This window comes from Thamnophis elegans, chromosome 5, assembly GCF_009769535.1.
Source record: "Thamnophis elegans isolate rThaEle1 chromosome 5, rThaEle1.pri, whole genome shotgun sequence".
Classification (NCBI taxonomy): Eukaryota; Metazoa; Chordata; class Lepidosauria; order Squamata; family Colubridae; genus Thamnophis; species Thamnophis elegans.
In genome coordinates this window covers 47,385,869-47,402,725 of record NC_045545.1, presented here as the reverse complement: position 1 = coordinate 47,402,725, position 16,857 = coordinate 47,385,869, and the positions used below count along the sequence as shown (strand labels likewise).

Here is a 16,857-nt window from a genome sequence, read left to right as displayed (position 1 = left end):
TATGAGACTAGGGTAAAAGTGAATCCTGACCCTTCAATTGATTTATTTTGTCCAATATGTCAGCTGCCTGGATAACAAATCCAAAAGTACTAGCTACTCAGCTTACCTTAAGAACTCCACATTTATATTTCACTTTTAAATGTTAGTGTTAATCTTAATTGGGTTTGTTTTTGGATACTCTATCTAATTTTTTTTTAAACTTTTGTAATATGTGTTTTTTTAATGTTGTACGCCACCCTGAGTTTTCAAACACTATAAAGATGTCCTGCATACCAGAAAGGGTAATACTGAGCCAATACGGGAATATAGATGTTTATCACACAGCTTTTTTCTCCATAGTGAGGGGAGGAGTATCCAGGTTGGGGTTGACCTTGTCCTCTCGTTGATTGGACTGAGTCAGATAAGCTCTTTAGGACACACCCTGGTCACCAGGTACTGCCCAGTTATCGACTCAGTCCCTCAACTGGACGGTTTGCCATCCTGGATCTCCTGGAATATTATGGAAAAAATATAAAGCTGAAAAGAAAAATAGAAATTGCCTCCCTGCCGCAAAGATCAGCCTCCTCCAGACTGGATAACTCCCTGGTGGGGTAAAAAAGACTGCCACAAGCCCTCAGGGGCTGCACGCTGCCCAGGCCACTGAGTGAGACCAGGGTCACTCAGTGAGGACTTTGACCAGGCAAGCCAGAAAAACAAAGGCACAAGCCTTATTAAGGCAAGCCTTGCCATGGAGGCTCTACTGGTGCGGGAGCGCTCTGCTTCTCCCTGCAGCGGTCAAGTGGCAAACCACGGCTTCTCCAAGTGCCGTGGAGTGCCCGCGCTCCTCCCACATGGTCCGACTCATCGGAGAGGCCACAAGCGAGAGCCCGGTTACAGCGGCATTGGAAGGAGGCAGGAGGCGAGAAAAACCAGCAGCATGGGCGTGCGGCAGCTCGTCGGCGTACAGACCACTTGGAAAAGCATTTTAAAGGCAGCGCCCTTTGTTTTTGGCGCGCGGCACCATTTTGAAGCTGGGAGGAAACACGTGACTCAAGATGGCGGTGCCCAGCAGCTCCGAGGAAGCCGGCAGGACCCAGGTAGCTGCATCGACAGCCAGCAGCCCCCAATGGAGGGGCAGAGGATCACCCATCCAGGTCAGTGGCCACCCCAGAGGCTGCCCAGAAGGGGGGGGCAAAGGCTAGAGCCAAGAAGAAGCACCTTTCCCCAGGGCAGAGTTAGAGGCAGAGCGTGGCCCCAAGCTTTCCAAACCCTAAGTTTGAGAAGCGAAGGCACAAGACCCTGGGATTTCTTCAACCAGCGGAGCCACAGAGGAGGACCCTGCCTTGCAGGCAAGGATTCCTATTGACACTTCAGGCCTTTGGGGCTCTGCTCAGGGGTAGCAATCCCCCCCACACACTACATCATTAGGGACTGCCCTTCCCACAGGACTACCACCTCTGAGGTTTCCCTCTGCACAGGTGGGCATGGGCACCAGCCAGGTACCCCCCAGAGGGGTACCCAACTTTCAGGACCTGATGATGCGTGTCTTCCAGCAGTGCATGGCAGCGGCATTCCAACAGCCACAGATGAAGCCACAGGTGGCATCCCCTCTTAGGGTCCCAGAGGGCCTGGAAACCCATGGGGAGGACCCTCCCAGCTCCCCAGCCTCATCCCAAAGGACAGTGACCTGGAATGTGAAGAGGGCGAGATTAGAGAGGATAAGCTATCTGAAGACGAAGGCATGCCCCCTCCTAAGTCGGCCTTTTCTGGGTTATTCCAGCCTTCCTTGCACTTCTCTTCAAGGCCAAGGCAGCCGCCAAGCTCGGAAACAGAGCAGCAGAAGTACCGCCTCAACACCAGGGCTTCTCAGCAAAAACCACCTTCAATGAGCAGGTCATTGAGGCTGACATGGTGCCAACCCCCAAGGCCTTCCTTGACCTGGTCAAGCGCCAATGGATATCTCCCACAGTGGGACCCATGCCCACATCCACGGACAAGGCCTTCAACGTGGATCAGGACATGGCTCAGGTGCTGTCGCAATCCATCATCGATGCACCGGTCATGGCACTGCATACCCCTACCAACATGCCCGGGGAACCAGAGGATGCTCTGAAGCTGGAGGACCAGAAGGCGGACCTCACCCTGCAAAGGAGTCATCAAGCGGGTGGTGAAGGCAGCCTGGGTGGTGAAGGCAGCCACCACTGCCTCCTTCAATCAGTCTTCTCTGCTGTGGCTACAGGAGCTGCACCAACAAATTCCCATAACTGATGTCAGAGCACACCAGGACATCAACAAACTGGTAGCAGCCATCCAATTTTCATCGGACACCACCTTGACCGCAACCAGATTTGCCTCCAGGGCAATCGCCTCATCCATAGCATCTCATAGGCTGCTGTGGCTGCGACAGTGGCAGGCAGACGTACGCCACAAGTGGCGTCTGGCATCGGCCCCCTTCACGGGGGACTCTCTCTTTGGAGCAGCTCTGGACCTCTACCTGGTCGAGAACAAGGACAAGCGGAAGGTGCTTCCCACCGCTCCAAAGAAGGGCAATTTCAGGGCGGCTCCATACCCCAGACGTTCCTATTCCCGGAGACAAGACTTTGGGTCCTCCTTCCAGGGTCAGGATTCCTTCAGGGGGTCAGATGCGGGGTACTTTGGTTCCAGGCAGTACCAGGGAGGATTCTCTGCCAGGCAGAGATACCCAAATAGGCAGCAGAGAGGCAGGCAGCAGAAGCGGTTCTTTCAAGGTGGCGGAGGCAGTGGCAGGGGGCAAAAACTAGAGCTAGATCTAACTCACCACCACCCCCATTAGAGGGCGCTTGGCATACTTTACTGACCGCTGGGACCAATCCTCCTCCAATAAGTGGGTACAGAACACCATTAGATATGGCCTTTCACTTGAGTTCCTTTCCAGCCTCCCGAGCTTCTTCCGGATCTGGCCGGTGTCAAATAACCCGACCCAGAGGTTGCTAATGTAGGAGGCCATCCAACACCTGTTAGATATCCAGGCTATCCAACCAGTGCCTCTAGATCAGCAGGATCAGGGGTATTACTCTGTCCTCTTTGTAATCCCTAAGGCCTCAGGTGGCTGGAGGGCAATTCTTGACTTGAAACGCCTGAACCGTTTCATTCGCTATAGGAGGTTTAAAATGCATTCACTCTACTCCATCCTGGAGGGGGTTAGGCAGGGAAACTTCCTGATTTCTATAGGCCTCACAGAGGCCTACCTGCACATACCCATTACTCAGGAACACCGCAAATATCTCAGATTCTGCTACCTAGGGCACCATTTCCAGTACTGGGCCTTTCCTTTTGGCTTGTCTTCAGCCCCCCAAGTTTTCATCAAGGTAATGGCTGTCCTGGCTGCGTACCTGAAGCAGTTACCAGTTCGAATTCAATGTTATTTAGATGACCTGTTGTTGCAGTCATCCTCCTTTAAGGGTGCACTACAGGATCTAGACACCACCATGACAGTCCTGAGAGACCATGGGTTCTCAATAAACCTGGCCAAAAGCCACCTTCACCCCTCCACTGGTCTGGTCCACCTAGGAGCCTTGATAGATACAGAGACAGGCAAGGTTTTTCTGTCATCAGAAAGACAGCTCTTTCTTAGACAGCTAACTGCTCAGGTAGTCAGGGGGCATAGGGTGTCCTTAGCCATTCTGACCAAACTCCTGGGCACTATGGTCTCCACCATTGGCATTGTCCCTGGAGCTTGCCTCCACACCGCAGACCTCCAATGGTTCCTTTTGCCTTTCCAACGAAGGCGCATGAGCTGTTCCCAGACCAAAGTCCTTCCAGCAGAAGTCTCCCGCTCACCTGTAACCAAACGGCATGCTGTATGTGATGATGTTTTTTTTAGTTTTTAGTTTTTTGTTTTTAATTGTTGTGTGTATGTGTTGTCTATGTAATAAAATAAAAATTTATATTAAAAAAAAAAGTCTCCCGCTCACTGACCTGGTGGACGTCCCCGGCAATAACCGAGGGTGAAGTCTTCAGAACACCAGACCGGGTGACGGTAACTACGGACACCAGCCTGCTCGGGTGGGGTGCCCATCTGCAGGCTCAGATGGCTCAAGGACAATGGAGCCAGGCGGAATTGACCCACAACATCAACTGGTTGAAGCTCAGGGCGGTCCGCCTGGCCCTGTTAAAATTCCATCGCTCTGTCAGGGGCAGGCACATCTTAGTCCTCATGGACAACATCACCAACAAGACTCACATAAACAGACAGGGGGGACCAAATCGAAGGCCCTCATGCGGGAGGCCAAAAGACTGGGGCAATGGGCCAAAGGAAATCTTCTGTCATTGACGGTGGAACATATAGCGGGGGTGGACAGCATCAGAGCTGACTGGCTCAGCCGGGCCGAAGTGCACAACTTGGAGTGGAGGCTGCAACCAGCTAACTTCGAGGAGGTGGCAGGGCACTTTGGATGCCTGGAAGTTGATTTATTCACCACCACCCTCAACACCCAACTCCTGAGGTTCTACTCCAGGTACCAAACACAGGGGGCAGAGGGGGTGGATGCTCTCCAATTCCCATGGCCCCAGGGACTCCTCTATGCCTATCCACCCTTGGCCCTGATTCCCAAGGTCATACAAAAAATCCTTCCGGAGGGGGCGGAGGTGGTGCTGATTGCTCTTCACTGGCCCTGGAGGCCGTGGTTTGCCGATCTCCAATCGCTCTCGGTGGACAGGCCCTGGAGGATCCCCCAGGAGAGGATCTCCCTCAGTCAGGGGTCACTGGAGCACCCGAACCCTCAGTGGTTCCAGTTGACTGCTTGGCGCTTGAGCGGAGCATCCTGAGGGAAGACCACTTCTCCTCCAGGGTAATACAGACCATCCATGCCACTCGCTGACCCTCCACGGAGCGCATTTATGACGCTACCTGGCGTGCCTTCTCTACATGGTGCAACTCCTGGGGGCACGATCCGGTACGGGCCACTGTTCCACAAGTTCTGGACTTTCTCCAGGCGGGCCTGGACAGAGGGTTAGTTCCCAATACAATTAGGAGACAGGTCTCGGCCATCTCATCGGTTCTTCTGTGCGGCAGAGCCCAGACCCTGACTCAACATCCCATGGTCAGGCGATTCCTCAAAGGGTCATCTAACCTCAAACCGCCCACGGTACACAGGTACCCTTCCTGGGACTTGCACAAGGTATTGGACGCTCTGACAGGCGCTCCGTTTGAACCATTATGAACAGTGTAACTTACATTTTTAACTCTTAAGGTGGTGTTTCTGATGGCCATCACCTCCACCAGATGGATACCGAACTGCAAGCACTGTGCATCAGGGAGGACCTCTGCGTGTTTCACCGGGACAGAGTGGTGCTACGGTTGGATCCCTCCTTCATACCCAAGTTATGTTCCTGCTTCCATCACTCATAGGAGCTGATATTGCCCAACTTCTGTCCAGACCCTTCTCGCCCGTTGGAGAGAAAGTTGCACACCTTGGACGTAAGGAGGGCTCTGAGGATTTACCTCAGAAGAACCCGCCCGAACAAGAAATCAGAAGCCCTGTTTGTCTCCTTTCAGCCAGGGTCTCTGGGCAACAAGGTGCCTTCCACCACCATAGGCAGATGATTGTGGACCTACATTGCTACGGCCTACCAATCTCAGGGTCTGCAGACACCGAGCCCTATCACAGCGCACTCCACACGAACCGCGGCCACTTCTACGGCCTGGGCCACACAGGCTTTAATGACTGAGATCTGTAGGGCAGCCACGTGGTTGTCCCCCTCACCATTCGTGAGGAACTACAAGTTGGACTCCTTTGCCTCGGCAGAAGCATCATTCGGTTGCAGGGTGTTACAGGCTGTTCACAAGGCAGGACACGCCCCACCAGGCATAGTTTGGCCATGTTCTCTTCATGTGTAATCCTCCGTAGGGACGTGTAGGCTTTGGTACGTCGCATCCTGGATATTCCTCCCCTCACTATGGAGAAAGGGCGTTGGTACTTACCTGATACGCCTCTTCTCCTAGTGGGGGAGGAGTATCCAGCCCCTCCCTGACATGGTTATGTAGCAAGCGTTATGTTGGTTGTTAAACTGTTATGGTGAAGGTATGAATCAATAAAAGTTTTGAAACTAAAATAAAAGTCTGGAGTCACAACGAGTCAGATAGAGTTCTTTGCCGATAACTGGGCAGTACCTGGTGACCAGGGCGTGTCCTAAAGAGCTTATCTAACTCAGTCCAATCAACGAGAGGACAAGGTCAACCCCATCCTGGATACTCCTCCCCCACTATGAGAAGAGGCATATCAGGTAAGTACCAATGCCCTTTTCCCCTTACAAGGCTAACTATAGCTTGTTGTGAGACTGGTTTAGAATATGAAGCAGCTCAGAAAAGGGGGGGGGGGCACACAAATAATTGCTCACCCCTCTGATCCAAAATCCTGCTATTTCAGGATCCTGCATAATTATTTCAAAGTGAAAAAATGCTGGGAAGATTGTATCACTGATCCTTCATATCATGCATTCTGTACCTCTTGTTCCTGGAATTTATAGTTTCTATTGCGTTTACTCAAAGCTGGTGTCATGTCCAACTCTGTATTAGTCACTGAAATTCATTTTAGAAAAGAAAAAAAAACTTTCCAGATTAAATTGCAGCAATTGTAAGGTTGGAAAGCAATCAAGAATATTGAGGTGGTGAGGAATCTTTGAATCTGACTTTATGAAAGAACCTATGACAGTCCTGCTGTCAAATTTTTACTTTTGAGATGGATGGCAGAATCTTAATAGGATTTGAAGAACAGCCATCTCCAAGGTAAGGAACTAGAGGCCAAAACAACTTTGGCTAGTCCTATCCTGATGTCACTTCATAAAGACTAGCGCCTGCCTTTTAAAAACAAGTATTCTTCAGAATTCAGAGCTGTCAATGTCTTGTACTGGATAGAGAGCTCTTACTATTGTGGGAGGTTTGAATGACTTTTCCATTGCATTATAGCTCTGTTTCAGTGCTGTCAACCAAAGTGTCTCTTAGTAAAACACTCAGATAGATGTGATCAAGGCATCTGTAATTATGAGAAGCAAAGAATAGTAGGTATTTTTCCGACTTGAATGGATTTGTGAATAGCAGTTTGCCATAAAAGAAATTAAGGCGTGCTTCTTAAACATGCTAATCCTATCTTGCCATTTCCCCTTATCGGTAGTGACAATTGCCTGGGCTGAATATTATCTGAAGTTAATATATTTGGACAAAGAGTTACTGTAGACTCATTTCGATGGTGGGTTCCGGATCCCAGTGCAATGGGTTCGGCATCCACCACATGAACGCTTGCACACATGCGCATGCGTCCTTATCTCCTGCAACACTTCAGCTGCTCAGCTGAGCGTCGTGCGGGTGCCGTACACTCCGTGCACGGAAGCGCCAAAGAGCTCAAATATCAATAAGGAGGGTGGGTGAGTGGGCCCTCCAGAGCATCATATCAGAACAATACCCAGTGCTCCCGGCAGGCACCGGTACACCCATACCGGGGCATACCGTTCATACCCACCACTGACTCATTTGTATATTGTATGCATAGACACTGCATTTACTCATACTACTTCCTGTCAGAATAAGCAGAACACAGGTATGAAAGTCTGAATCAAATAAATTAAAGACACAAGATAAAAGAAAAAGACACAGAAGTAGTTTATACTAGCACTATTCATTATTCCTCCCCATGTCCCTGCTTCCATCATGTTAATACACTGACTCATACATGACCTTTTATTTTTTAAACTTCTCTTTAAGAATCTCCTCAGTTCCATTCAACCACAATCTTTTCCACCTCTCCCTTCAACAATCTCTATCTCTCTTAATAAACGTCACCCTGCAGAGAATCTTATTTCTATCCCTACTTCATTATCAAAAGAAATATATCTAGAATATCATACAAGAAAACCAGTTGTTTTAGCAAATAAATTTTCTTTTAGCAAATAAATAAAGTGCCATTATTGCATATAACTTACTGTATATTCAGGACACATATTTTTTTCCAGGAATGTTACCTTACCAACTATATCATATTTGCCTTAATGTAATTTTAAACATTGGTAATTTTATCTGCTGCATGCATACGTAAATACATACATGTACAAATATGCAAACACGCAACTTTGCTAAGAACAGATAAAGTCTTATGATTTTTCAATTTTGCATGTCTTTTGTATGTGCATGTGCATATACATATACATATTTTGCAGAACCTTTTCGGCTGCTGGTAGTCATGGGACTTAAGTCATGCATGTTGTCAAATTCAGAAGAATAGCAATTCAGAGTAGTCATAGTCTTCTCCAGCTTCTGAGATTTGAACTTCTTCTGCCATCATAATGGTCATAAATGTAGTTATAAACCAACAAAATCCAGCATGTGATTAGCCATTGAGTGATCTAAGTGCCCATGCATTCCCCCTCCAAATTTGTATGGACTTTCACTTTGTAGAAGTTACAATTCTGCCAACAAAAATAAACAGAACTCCGCCAACAAAAGGAAGACCTGATAGGATATCACTTCTATTTTTAGAAAGACACAGAATAAATAGTTGAGACAAACAAGGGGCGTATATCCCTAACATTATTCTACAATGGTACACTTTCTTTTTTTAGAAGAGGATGTGGAGAACTTTGATGTAACAAATCTGTCTCAGGATGTGCTGCAAAGCATCGAAGCTGACAGCTTTTGGTGTATGAGCAAACTGCTGGATGGGATCCAGGTAGGACATTTGTCTGTACTGACTCGCAGGTCTCCTTGGATAATTCAATCTGTGATACTCCCAGCCACTTCTGCTGCTTCATTATCACCCAGTATGGATAATGTGGAGTCTACACTTTCATAATTTTACCTGCGTTGGCCTCTACACTGAAGGCAATGTACAAAAGCAAGTGCACTCCTTCCTTTAAAAAAGAATTATTCAGTTATCTAAATACCATGTCTCCCAAATGTTCAATTTGAACCATGACAATCTATTACTATTCAGTCATTTGTTTTATAATTCATTCTATATTTGTTTAATTTATTCTGGATTTGTTAGTTCTAGAGAAAGAGAAAGAATCACATGGATATTGAAGCAGCATTTTTTAGTCCTTGAAAATCTTAATAATGCTTTTCTATGCTTAAATTCCTGTAGTTATTACAAATGTATAGTCGGACATGTCTTCACAGCTCTAAATGCTAGAAACATAATGTAAAATGAATACAAAATTCTCAGGAAACTTAATTGAGTTCCTAGTTTAACATTGTGTAGGTTTTGACCATAATGTGCAAAGCTATATTCAAATCAATATAACGTAGCTCAATTTGATCAGAGACACCATCATATAGACCAGAAAATGTTTGATGTACAAATAGAGGTTATTTATCCACATACATTTTATGTGTGTGGATAAGCAAATGGGCTACTGAGGGAATTTTACTGCTTTTGACAGAAACATGCTAACTATAGTAGCTGTTTAAATTTATATTATTTTAAGATGTTCAAAAACAGAATGTTTGAAATTTTTGTAGGGGATTTTTTTTGTAATATATCCTTAATTTTGAAGATATTATATAGATAGGAAATAATGTCTGTAATTCATGGAGAACCAGGGTTTCCAGAATGTCTTATAACCAGATGAAATCAGAAGTTTCTCCTATTTGTTCATGCTGTGTTGAATAAACAAAATGAGAACATCAGGTTGTTATTTTACAGGCAGTTAAAGAGGGCAAGAAATGGTTAATACCCAATTCTCACCACCATTTTCTATTGCATATGAACATTCCATAAGGAGCATATCCATCAGATATGTCCCAAATATCAGAAATTTATGGTAGGATAAATTTATGGCTGGATATATACAGCTTCATATTTTATTTCTGGCATTTTTGGAATGGTCTGCTTGAAAGCCCTGGAAAACCATTTTCAATAACTAAAAAGGTATAAACCTGTTTGCTGGTCTTGCATCCTCTTAAACACACAATATATCTTTGCTTCAGGACAATTACACATTTGCACAACCAGGGATCCAAAAAAAAGTCAAAGCACTGGAGGAACTTGTCAGTCGTATTGATGGTAAGTGAATTTGAGTTTGGCATCTGCAACTGAATTGTAACACTCATGGATTCTCACTTGAGAGAAAAACATAGGGTGTGGAAAACAAACAGTTGACATGAGACCAAAGTCATAGGCTCTTTTTCTCAATTGTCTTAGATGACAATCAGACTGGGATGTTGATGTCCTTAGGCATGTTAGAAATAGAATACTCTTGGGAAGAAAGGGTGAATAGGAAGTCATAAGACTCGTAAGAAGAATAATTAGCAGAAAAAGGGCTAAAATTTATAAAATGTAACAAAAGCATTTTGTATGGGCAGCCCCCCTCCCCAAATGACCACATTGATGATAGCTTTTAAATAATTGCCCTGTATATAAGACTTCAAGAACTCAAGCATTTTACCTTTCCAAAATTCTAATGGGAAGCTATTAGTGTGGGTGCCAGTGACAAAAAAACAGCAGTTTCTCATATTCAAATAGAATACAGTAGAATACGTATATGTAGCTCAGAGTTGATCTGTGGAGTCCTTGGTGCTTTCTGAGTTTAGCTGTTTGTAGATATTTGATTACCCAACTAGGTAACAACATCAGTGCAGGTCAATATGGGTTTTTTCCCTATTTACCTACAATAGCTTGCCTTTCCAATATTGTTGGTGGAAATATCGTTTTTTCTTTGTTAGTTTCTTAATAGAAACCGGACAGAAAAACAGAAGTTTTTCACATTCCCCAAATCTCAAATGCAGGCAAAGTATCCTATCTGAGATGAAGGGACCAGATGGATAGGAGTAGGCAGCCCTGTGGGATATGATGGGTCAAAACCAGCATGTTGAATTGTACTCAGAAATAGAATAGATACAGCAAGCAAAGATACTGTTTCATGGAGTTGTGATTTCTGTTAAAGACAGCAAGTTGATCAAATATTTGCCATTTGCAAATAAAATGTCCTTTTTCAGAGCAGGTACACAGTCACTTTGGGAAGTATGAAGTGGAGTACTTGCAGTTTGCCTTTCGCTGGATGAACAATCTCCTGATGAGGGAGCTTCCTCTTCGCTGCACCATTCGCCTTTGGGACACTTATCAGGTTCGACCCCAGTACTTTGTTCGAAGCCTATCTTGATAAAAATGGTGCCTTTCGACTTTACTCAGATACCTTTTCCTAGCGATAAACGTACATGGAAGCAGATAGTAATTTACTCAGATCACTTATTTATTTATTTATTCATTGGCTTTATTTAGCCACCATCTCACGTTTGTAACTCTGGACAGCTCAAACGATTAAATTAGCAAGAGCAAAAAACTGTCAAAACAATTACAACAAAACCATTAAAAATGATTAAAACAATTAAAGCACTATAAACAAAAAAAAAACCCCATATGAAAGTGCATTCAGACTCTTAAACACAATGCAACCATTTTGTGGGCTCCATATTTCTGAATGGCAAAACCAACTTTTCAGGGCCTTCTTGCACATAACTTACATGTACATCCACGATAAAATGTAGAAAAGCAGTGAGAAATAAGGCATTCTGATAACAGTGGTTGTAACTCCAAGTGTTGTGTTCTTTTCAGTCTGAGCCTGAGGGATTCTCTCATTTCCATTTATACGTCTGTGCTGCATTCTTGATTAAGTGGCGGAAAGAGATTCTGGATGAAGAGGACTTCCAGGTAAATCATCCACAGGCTACCACATTTAGAAAAGGATGCAGTGTAATTATCCTGCTTGAAAGTGTTATTTATTTCAGGGAAGAGAAGAGAATGAATATGTACAGAAGTGTTTCTGGTCTGTGATTACAGGCATGAAATCACTTTACCCAGAGATGCAGATATTTTCTCTGAATGCTTTAGTAAAATAATTTCCACAGCTGTAATGTCTGACTTTGCTACATTGTAAGTAAAGCAGGAAGTGAAGGTTTTGTATTTTAGGCTTTGACCCCAATCCTGAGATGGTATTGTTCAATACTGCCTGAATCAGATCCCGAATGCCTATAGTTCATATTGAATTGAATGTAGGTTTTGAGATTATTTTGGTCCAGGCTGCATGCATGGTTTTGTGTTTTATTTGTTTTTATGGATGCTTTCATTTGGTATGTTTCCCAGAGTCCATTGAAGTTGGGCCACGATAATAAATTTGAATAAATAAAATAATGGAATAGAATTGTAATGCTACAAAAACATAAAAGCACTTTAGCACATTTAAAGTCAAGGTCACATCTCTGAGCTGTCTCTTTTCCACATTTCAGGGCCTTCTGATGTTACTACAAAATCTACCCACCATACACTGGGGCAATGAAGAGATTGGACTCCTCCTTGCTGAAGCCTACAGACTAAAGTACATGTTTGCAGATGCTCCCAATCACTATCGTCGATAGGTAGTCGAGTTTTGCCTTTGCTTCTCATTGTGCTGGCACAGTTTCAATCACTGTGGCATTCGATCACCTAAGCCCTCGGACACACTGACCAGGAGCCCAATCTTTGCTGTAAAAACGCTCCCATCAGACTTCTTTCTTCACTTTTGTGTGTGCCTGCCTGCCACTCCATGTGTGGACGTGCCACTCCAGAAACCATTAATGTCCTGCTGTGATGGTGGCCTGAGCTTGGATGGAAGTGAAATGAATAAACAGAACTTCTGAATGCCCTCCAAGTTTCAGCCTAGATAGTCTTAAGTCTTGCAGCCTCTTGTTAACCTGCTAAGCACAGACAAACTCATGCACTTCCTGTTTGGCCTGTTTTTATTTTATTTTCTCTTGTTTCCCCTGTTTCTTCTTCGGCAGTTGTTTAAACTCCCCAATGAAGATGCCTTACCAAGAGTCCTGCCCAAGAGAAGGCAGTGCTGTTGAACACAAGACACTCTCAGGCCTTAGCTTCACTCTGCATGTCTGAAGAAATGAGGCATTTCAGGCATTAACAAAAGACATATATACTCCATCTGCATGCTGCCACATTCCTCTTGTGCAGCATCTCTGTATAGGATGGTCCACACACATTGAAAAGGCTGTTTAGTTCATGCACAACTCAGAAAATACAAGTGAATAAAACAGAACGCCACCTGTGATTGTTGGACTGCCTAACCTGGTATGTGCACTAAACGTAGGGGAGGGGGTGAGAGCTGTGCTTTTTCCCCCCCTTCTTTTTTAGGAAAAAAAACCCTTTCTGTGACAATGACACTCCTGTAAGGCATTATATGTAAATTGTGTTCTTGTGTATATGGGTAAAGGTTGTACAGTATGAGTCTTCTGTTTGTAGCAGATATGATTTTATATTTATAGTCTGCCTTTCTGGTGGGCAAATGCTGCCTCGGTTACAAATAACAATGGGCCTCCTGCTTCCTCTGTCCATCAGGTTTTGAAGCTGTCAACACATCTGCACTAGCACATTTATTCTTCCCCAGAATGCACATTTCATTTTTATCAGGGGAAAAAAATTGACTCCAAAGCAGAATGACCTCCAGTGCCAAGGAAGTTGAGGGTCTGAAGAATTTAAAAACCTGCTGCTGAACCATGAATGTCATGGAATTTTTTTCCCTGCAGGATGCCTGCACTTCCTAAACAGAACTTGAGCTTGCCCTTGTGGAAAGCAGTTTTCCTCCAGCCGTGGCAAAGCACATTGCTACGGCCATGCTTTTGACAAGGTTGGTGTCCTGTATTTTCTGGATGTTTATGCTCAGCTATACCCACCCTTTCTCCAGGCAGAGACCTCTTCTTTCAAGGCGCCAACCTCTTTTGGGGAAACAGAAGCTTTAATACCAAACCCACTTCTTCTCTCCACTACTATTGCAGTATGTTTCCAGTGAATGAAAATAAATATAAATTGATTGGTTAATGCAGGCAACAGTACAATCTCATTCGTGCCAAGCTTTGACCTCTGAGATCACATTTGTTTCCATAGGCTGAATTCTTCAGATTGTGCCGGCTGACTTTGACTTGTCTCATCAAACTTCCAACTGCATCCACCTCGTTTTGTTTTTCTTCTTGGAGTTGAAAAAGGAAAAGCAATCTCCTGTGTTTTTTTCCAATGAGGGCGTGGGGGGGGGGGGATATTTGAGGCACAAGAACACAAGATCCTTGCCATAATTCAGACACCAAGCAGTGTTTCTCAAGTTGCTTTCCTAACCGGAAATTGCTTTTTCAGGCATTGACTGGATTTTCCTTCGTAAGTGTGTATGTGTGAATTTGTTGTTTCCATTCAGACAACAACCTGGTGGTCATTAGTTTAAGATGACTGATTAAAAAATAATCCTATTTGTGTCACCAGTCTTTTCTTCTTAGGATTTCATGAGTTTATTAATGAAGCTACCAGAATCATACTCTCTCTAACCATTCTGAGTGGCTTGTTTTTGGTGAAAATTTTCTTTGAAAATCTTCACTCTTAGTTTTCTCTTGCTTGTGATGAAAATTCCTCTGTATAAACTACAGAATATTGCACATTAGATGCACAACACAGAGACTGCATATGAATCTACAAAGTCTCTTCAGAGCACCCAACCAGGCAGAAGCCAAAATATTTCTGCTTCGCAGTATTCATTAACAACTCTTAAAATTCACGTTGCGCCAATTTTTATCAGGAAAAGTATCTTCTTTAATCATTTTGCTTCATATAAATGTTCCTTATCTGATACTATGGATAATGCAAAGTGCCTTGTTTTTTTCTGTCCCTTGCCAGAATTATTTGAATAGTGACCTGACACCATTTTTAGGAATCAGAGAAAATCTGATTTCTGCCAATTTCATAATTTAGCAACGATCAGGAATATTTACAAGTAGATCTCTGGGTAGTTAATCGTTCATTCTACTAGTTCAGCAATACCCAGCATACGGTCTAAACACCATTAAGATCCCTGATCAGTACTAACTTTTTGTATATAAGAAGATTTGCATCCATGCAAGCAGGTGAGTCTGATGAATGCCGTGTGAATCAACAGGTAGTTTCCCCCAGAATTATGGGTTTTTTTTACATTTTGCTTTAATTTGGTGAATGTCTGAATTCTGTTAAGATCTAAATGTAAGCAAGAAAATATCTCTTGCCTGAAATTTAGTCGCCTCCGCCTTTCTCTTCCAATGGCATTACTAAGTGGAAGAAAACTGGCTTTCAAAGGCAGTGGCTTTTGTCCGTCCACACAGTCTTATAAAAAATCCTACCTGATTCTGAGCTGCTGTAATATGCATCAGCCTAAACTGGCTTGAGAAAGTTAACATTTTCACTGAAAGCAGTTCTACATTGTTGGTACATTACTACAGCATCTTTCAATAGATCTTGAAAGAACCTTGGAATGAAGGATCATTCCTTTCTCAGGTTACCCGTTAATGTAGCCGTTACTCTTGCAATGGTTCATTAGATTGTGGATTTTGTTGCTCAGGCTTGCTGATCTGAGCTAAAGGTGGTCAAAGATGATAGGAAGAGTCTGCATTCGACATTGTTTTGATTCTACACAACAAATACAGGAATTACTATGCAGTGGTAAGTCTTATTTATTGTATTGCCCTCTGTTTTTTCCCACTGCCCATTAGCCAGAGTAGCTTTTATGTACTGTACATATAGACATACAATAGATATAATTAAAGCATAAATATATATTTAATCTAGAGAAAAGTGCTCATAACTATGATGGGTATCATTCTATTTTTTATGCAGTCAGGGCTGGGCACAGTGGGTCACTCAAACTTTCTCCCACCCTAAGTTAATTACTATTAAAATAAAAAGTTCATTAGACTGGAACAAACGTAATTACTTTTTGGGGAGCCTAATTATCTGCATTTATTGCCAGTGCTTTGTTGTAATTGATTGCTAATAGTCTGCTTCACTCTGGAATTATCTAATTAATACCTCTACCAGGGGGGGAAAAAACCAGATTCTATTTGAACATGCAAGTGTCCTGTGGTATTGATTGTAGTTGTCTTCATTTGGGTGCCTCAGCTGTATTCCCTTTGTTTTACCTGAGTGGCTTCTTGGAGTAGTCTACATTCCTAGTCTTGGTTGCCTTGCCATATTAATGTCAGTAGACCAGCCGGATGCCCTCCAGGTATCATCTTTTTAAGTGACCACTTAGAAAAGCTGTGTTATGCTCTGTTTCTGCAATACAACTTCGTTGTTGCTGAAAGCAAATCCACAGCTATGATGCTGCAGGCTTTATGTCTTGTTCACAAATGTATGTATCTAACCCGATTTCACACTTCACTACTCAATGTGTTGCTTAAATATATGAGCTGATGCCCTTGCTTTTGAACAAGGATAGGAATGCTTAGTTTCTGGGGCCTAATTCATGATGGGTCATTTATTTTTGCAGGTCTTCAGATGGCTCTGTGGTCATCAGATGTTAATGATTCACATGGTTACAAGGTGCAGCAGCCACTAATACATCTGTTACTTTTTGATTGGTCTTAAACCAGTTAGTTTATAGCATATATTGGTGCTTTTTGTGGATTTTGTCTTGCTCTGGATAAATGTGCTCTTTTGGAAAACAATTGTAATAGAATGCCACACACAAAGGGACTTCCTAGAAAAAAATATTACCCTCTTAATTTTGAAAAGCTGCTTGTCCGATCATTAACAATAGTTAGAACTAATAAAGCTATATAGAATATTTCATAAGAAAGGAAATCATGCCCATCACACACACGCTATCTGCAGTAAAATTTGAGAAAAGCTATTGTTCACATATATGCCTAAATCCCCAGCATCCTATTTTCTTTCTGGGTAAGCAATGTTATACAATCCAGACAAGGTATAAAGATAATCTGCAAATTAAATCCAAAGCATGCCATAAGAGAAAAGAAAGGCAATCAGAAAAATGGAATGCAAAATTTGAAAGGTATCTTAGGAATTATCTAAACAAACTGCCATGTAGGCAGCAGTCACTTTTACATACAGC

General features: G+C 43.5%; 1 protein-coding gene across 2 annotated transcripts in view; it reads left to right on the top strand.

Annotated features, from left to right (window-relative positions):
- Positions 1-14,230, top strand: part of TBC1D22B (TBC1 domain family member 22B) — a 62,343-nt gene extending 48,113 nt beyond the window's left edge. For both annotated transcript variants that reach the window (XM_032218395.1, XM_032218394.1), the window contains 5 exons: positions 8,572-8,678; positions 9,938-10,013; positions 10,946-11,073; positions 11,562-11,657; positions 12,233-14,230. In XM_032218395.1, coding sequence (XP_032074286.1) covers positions 8,572-8,678; positions 9,938-10,013; positions 10,946-11,073; positions 11,562-11,657; positions 12,233-12,361 — 536 coding nt within the window. In that variant the 3' untranslated portion in view covers positions 12,362-14,230. The remainder of the gene's footprint in view (positions 1-8,571; positions 8,679-9,937; positions 10,014-10,945; positions 11,074-11,561; positions 11,658-12,232) is intronic.
- The last annotated feature ends 2,627 nt before the right edge of the window (positions 14,231-16,857 follow it).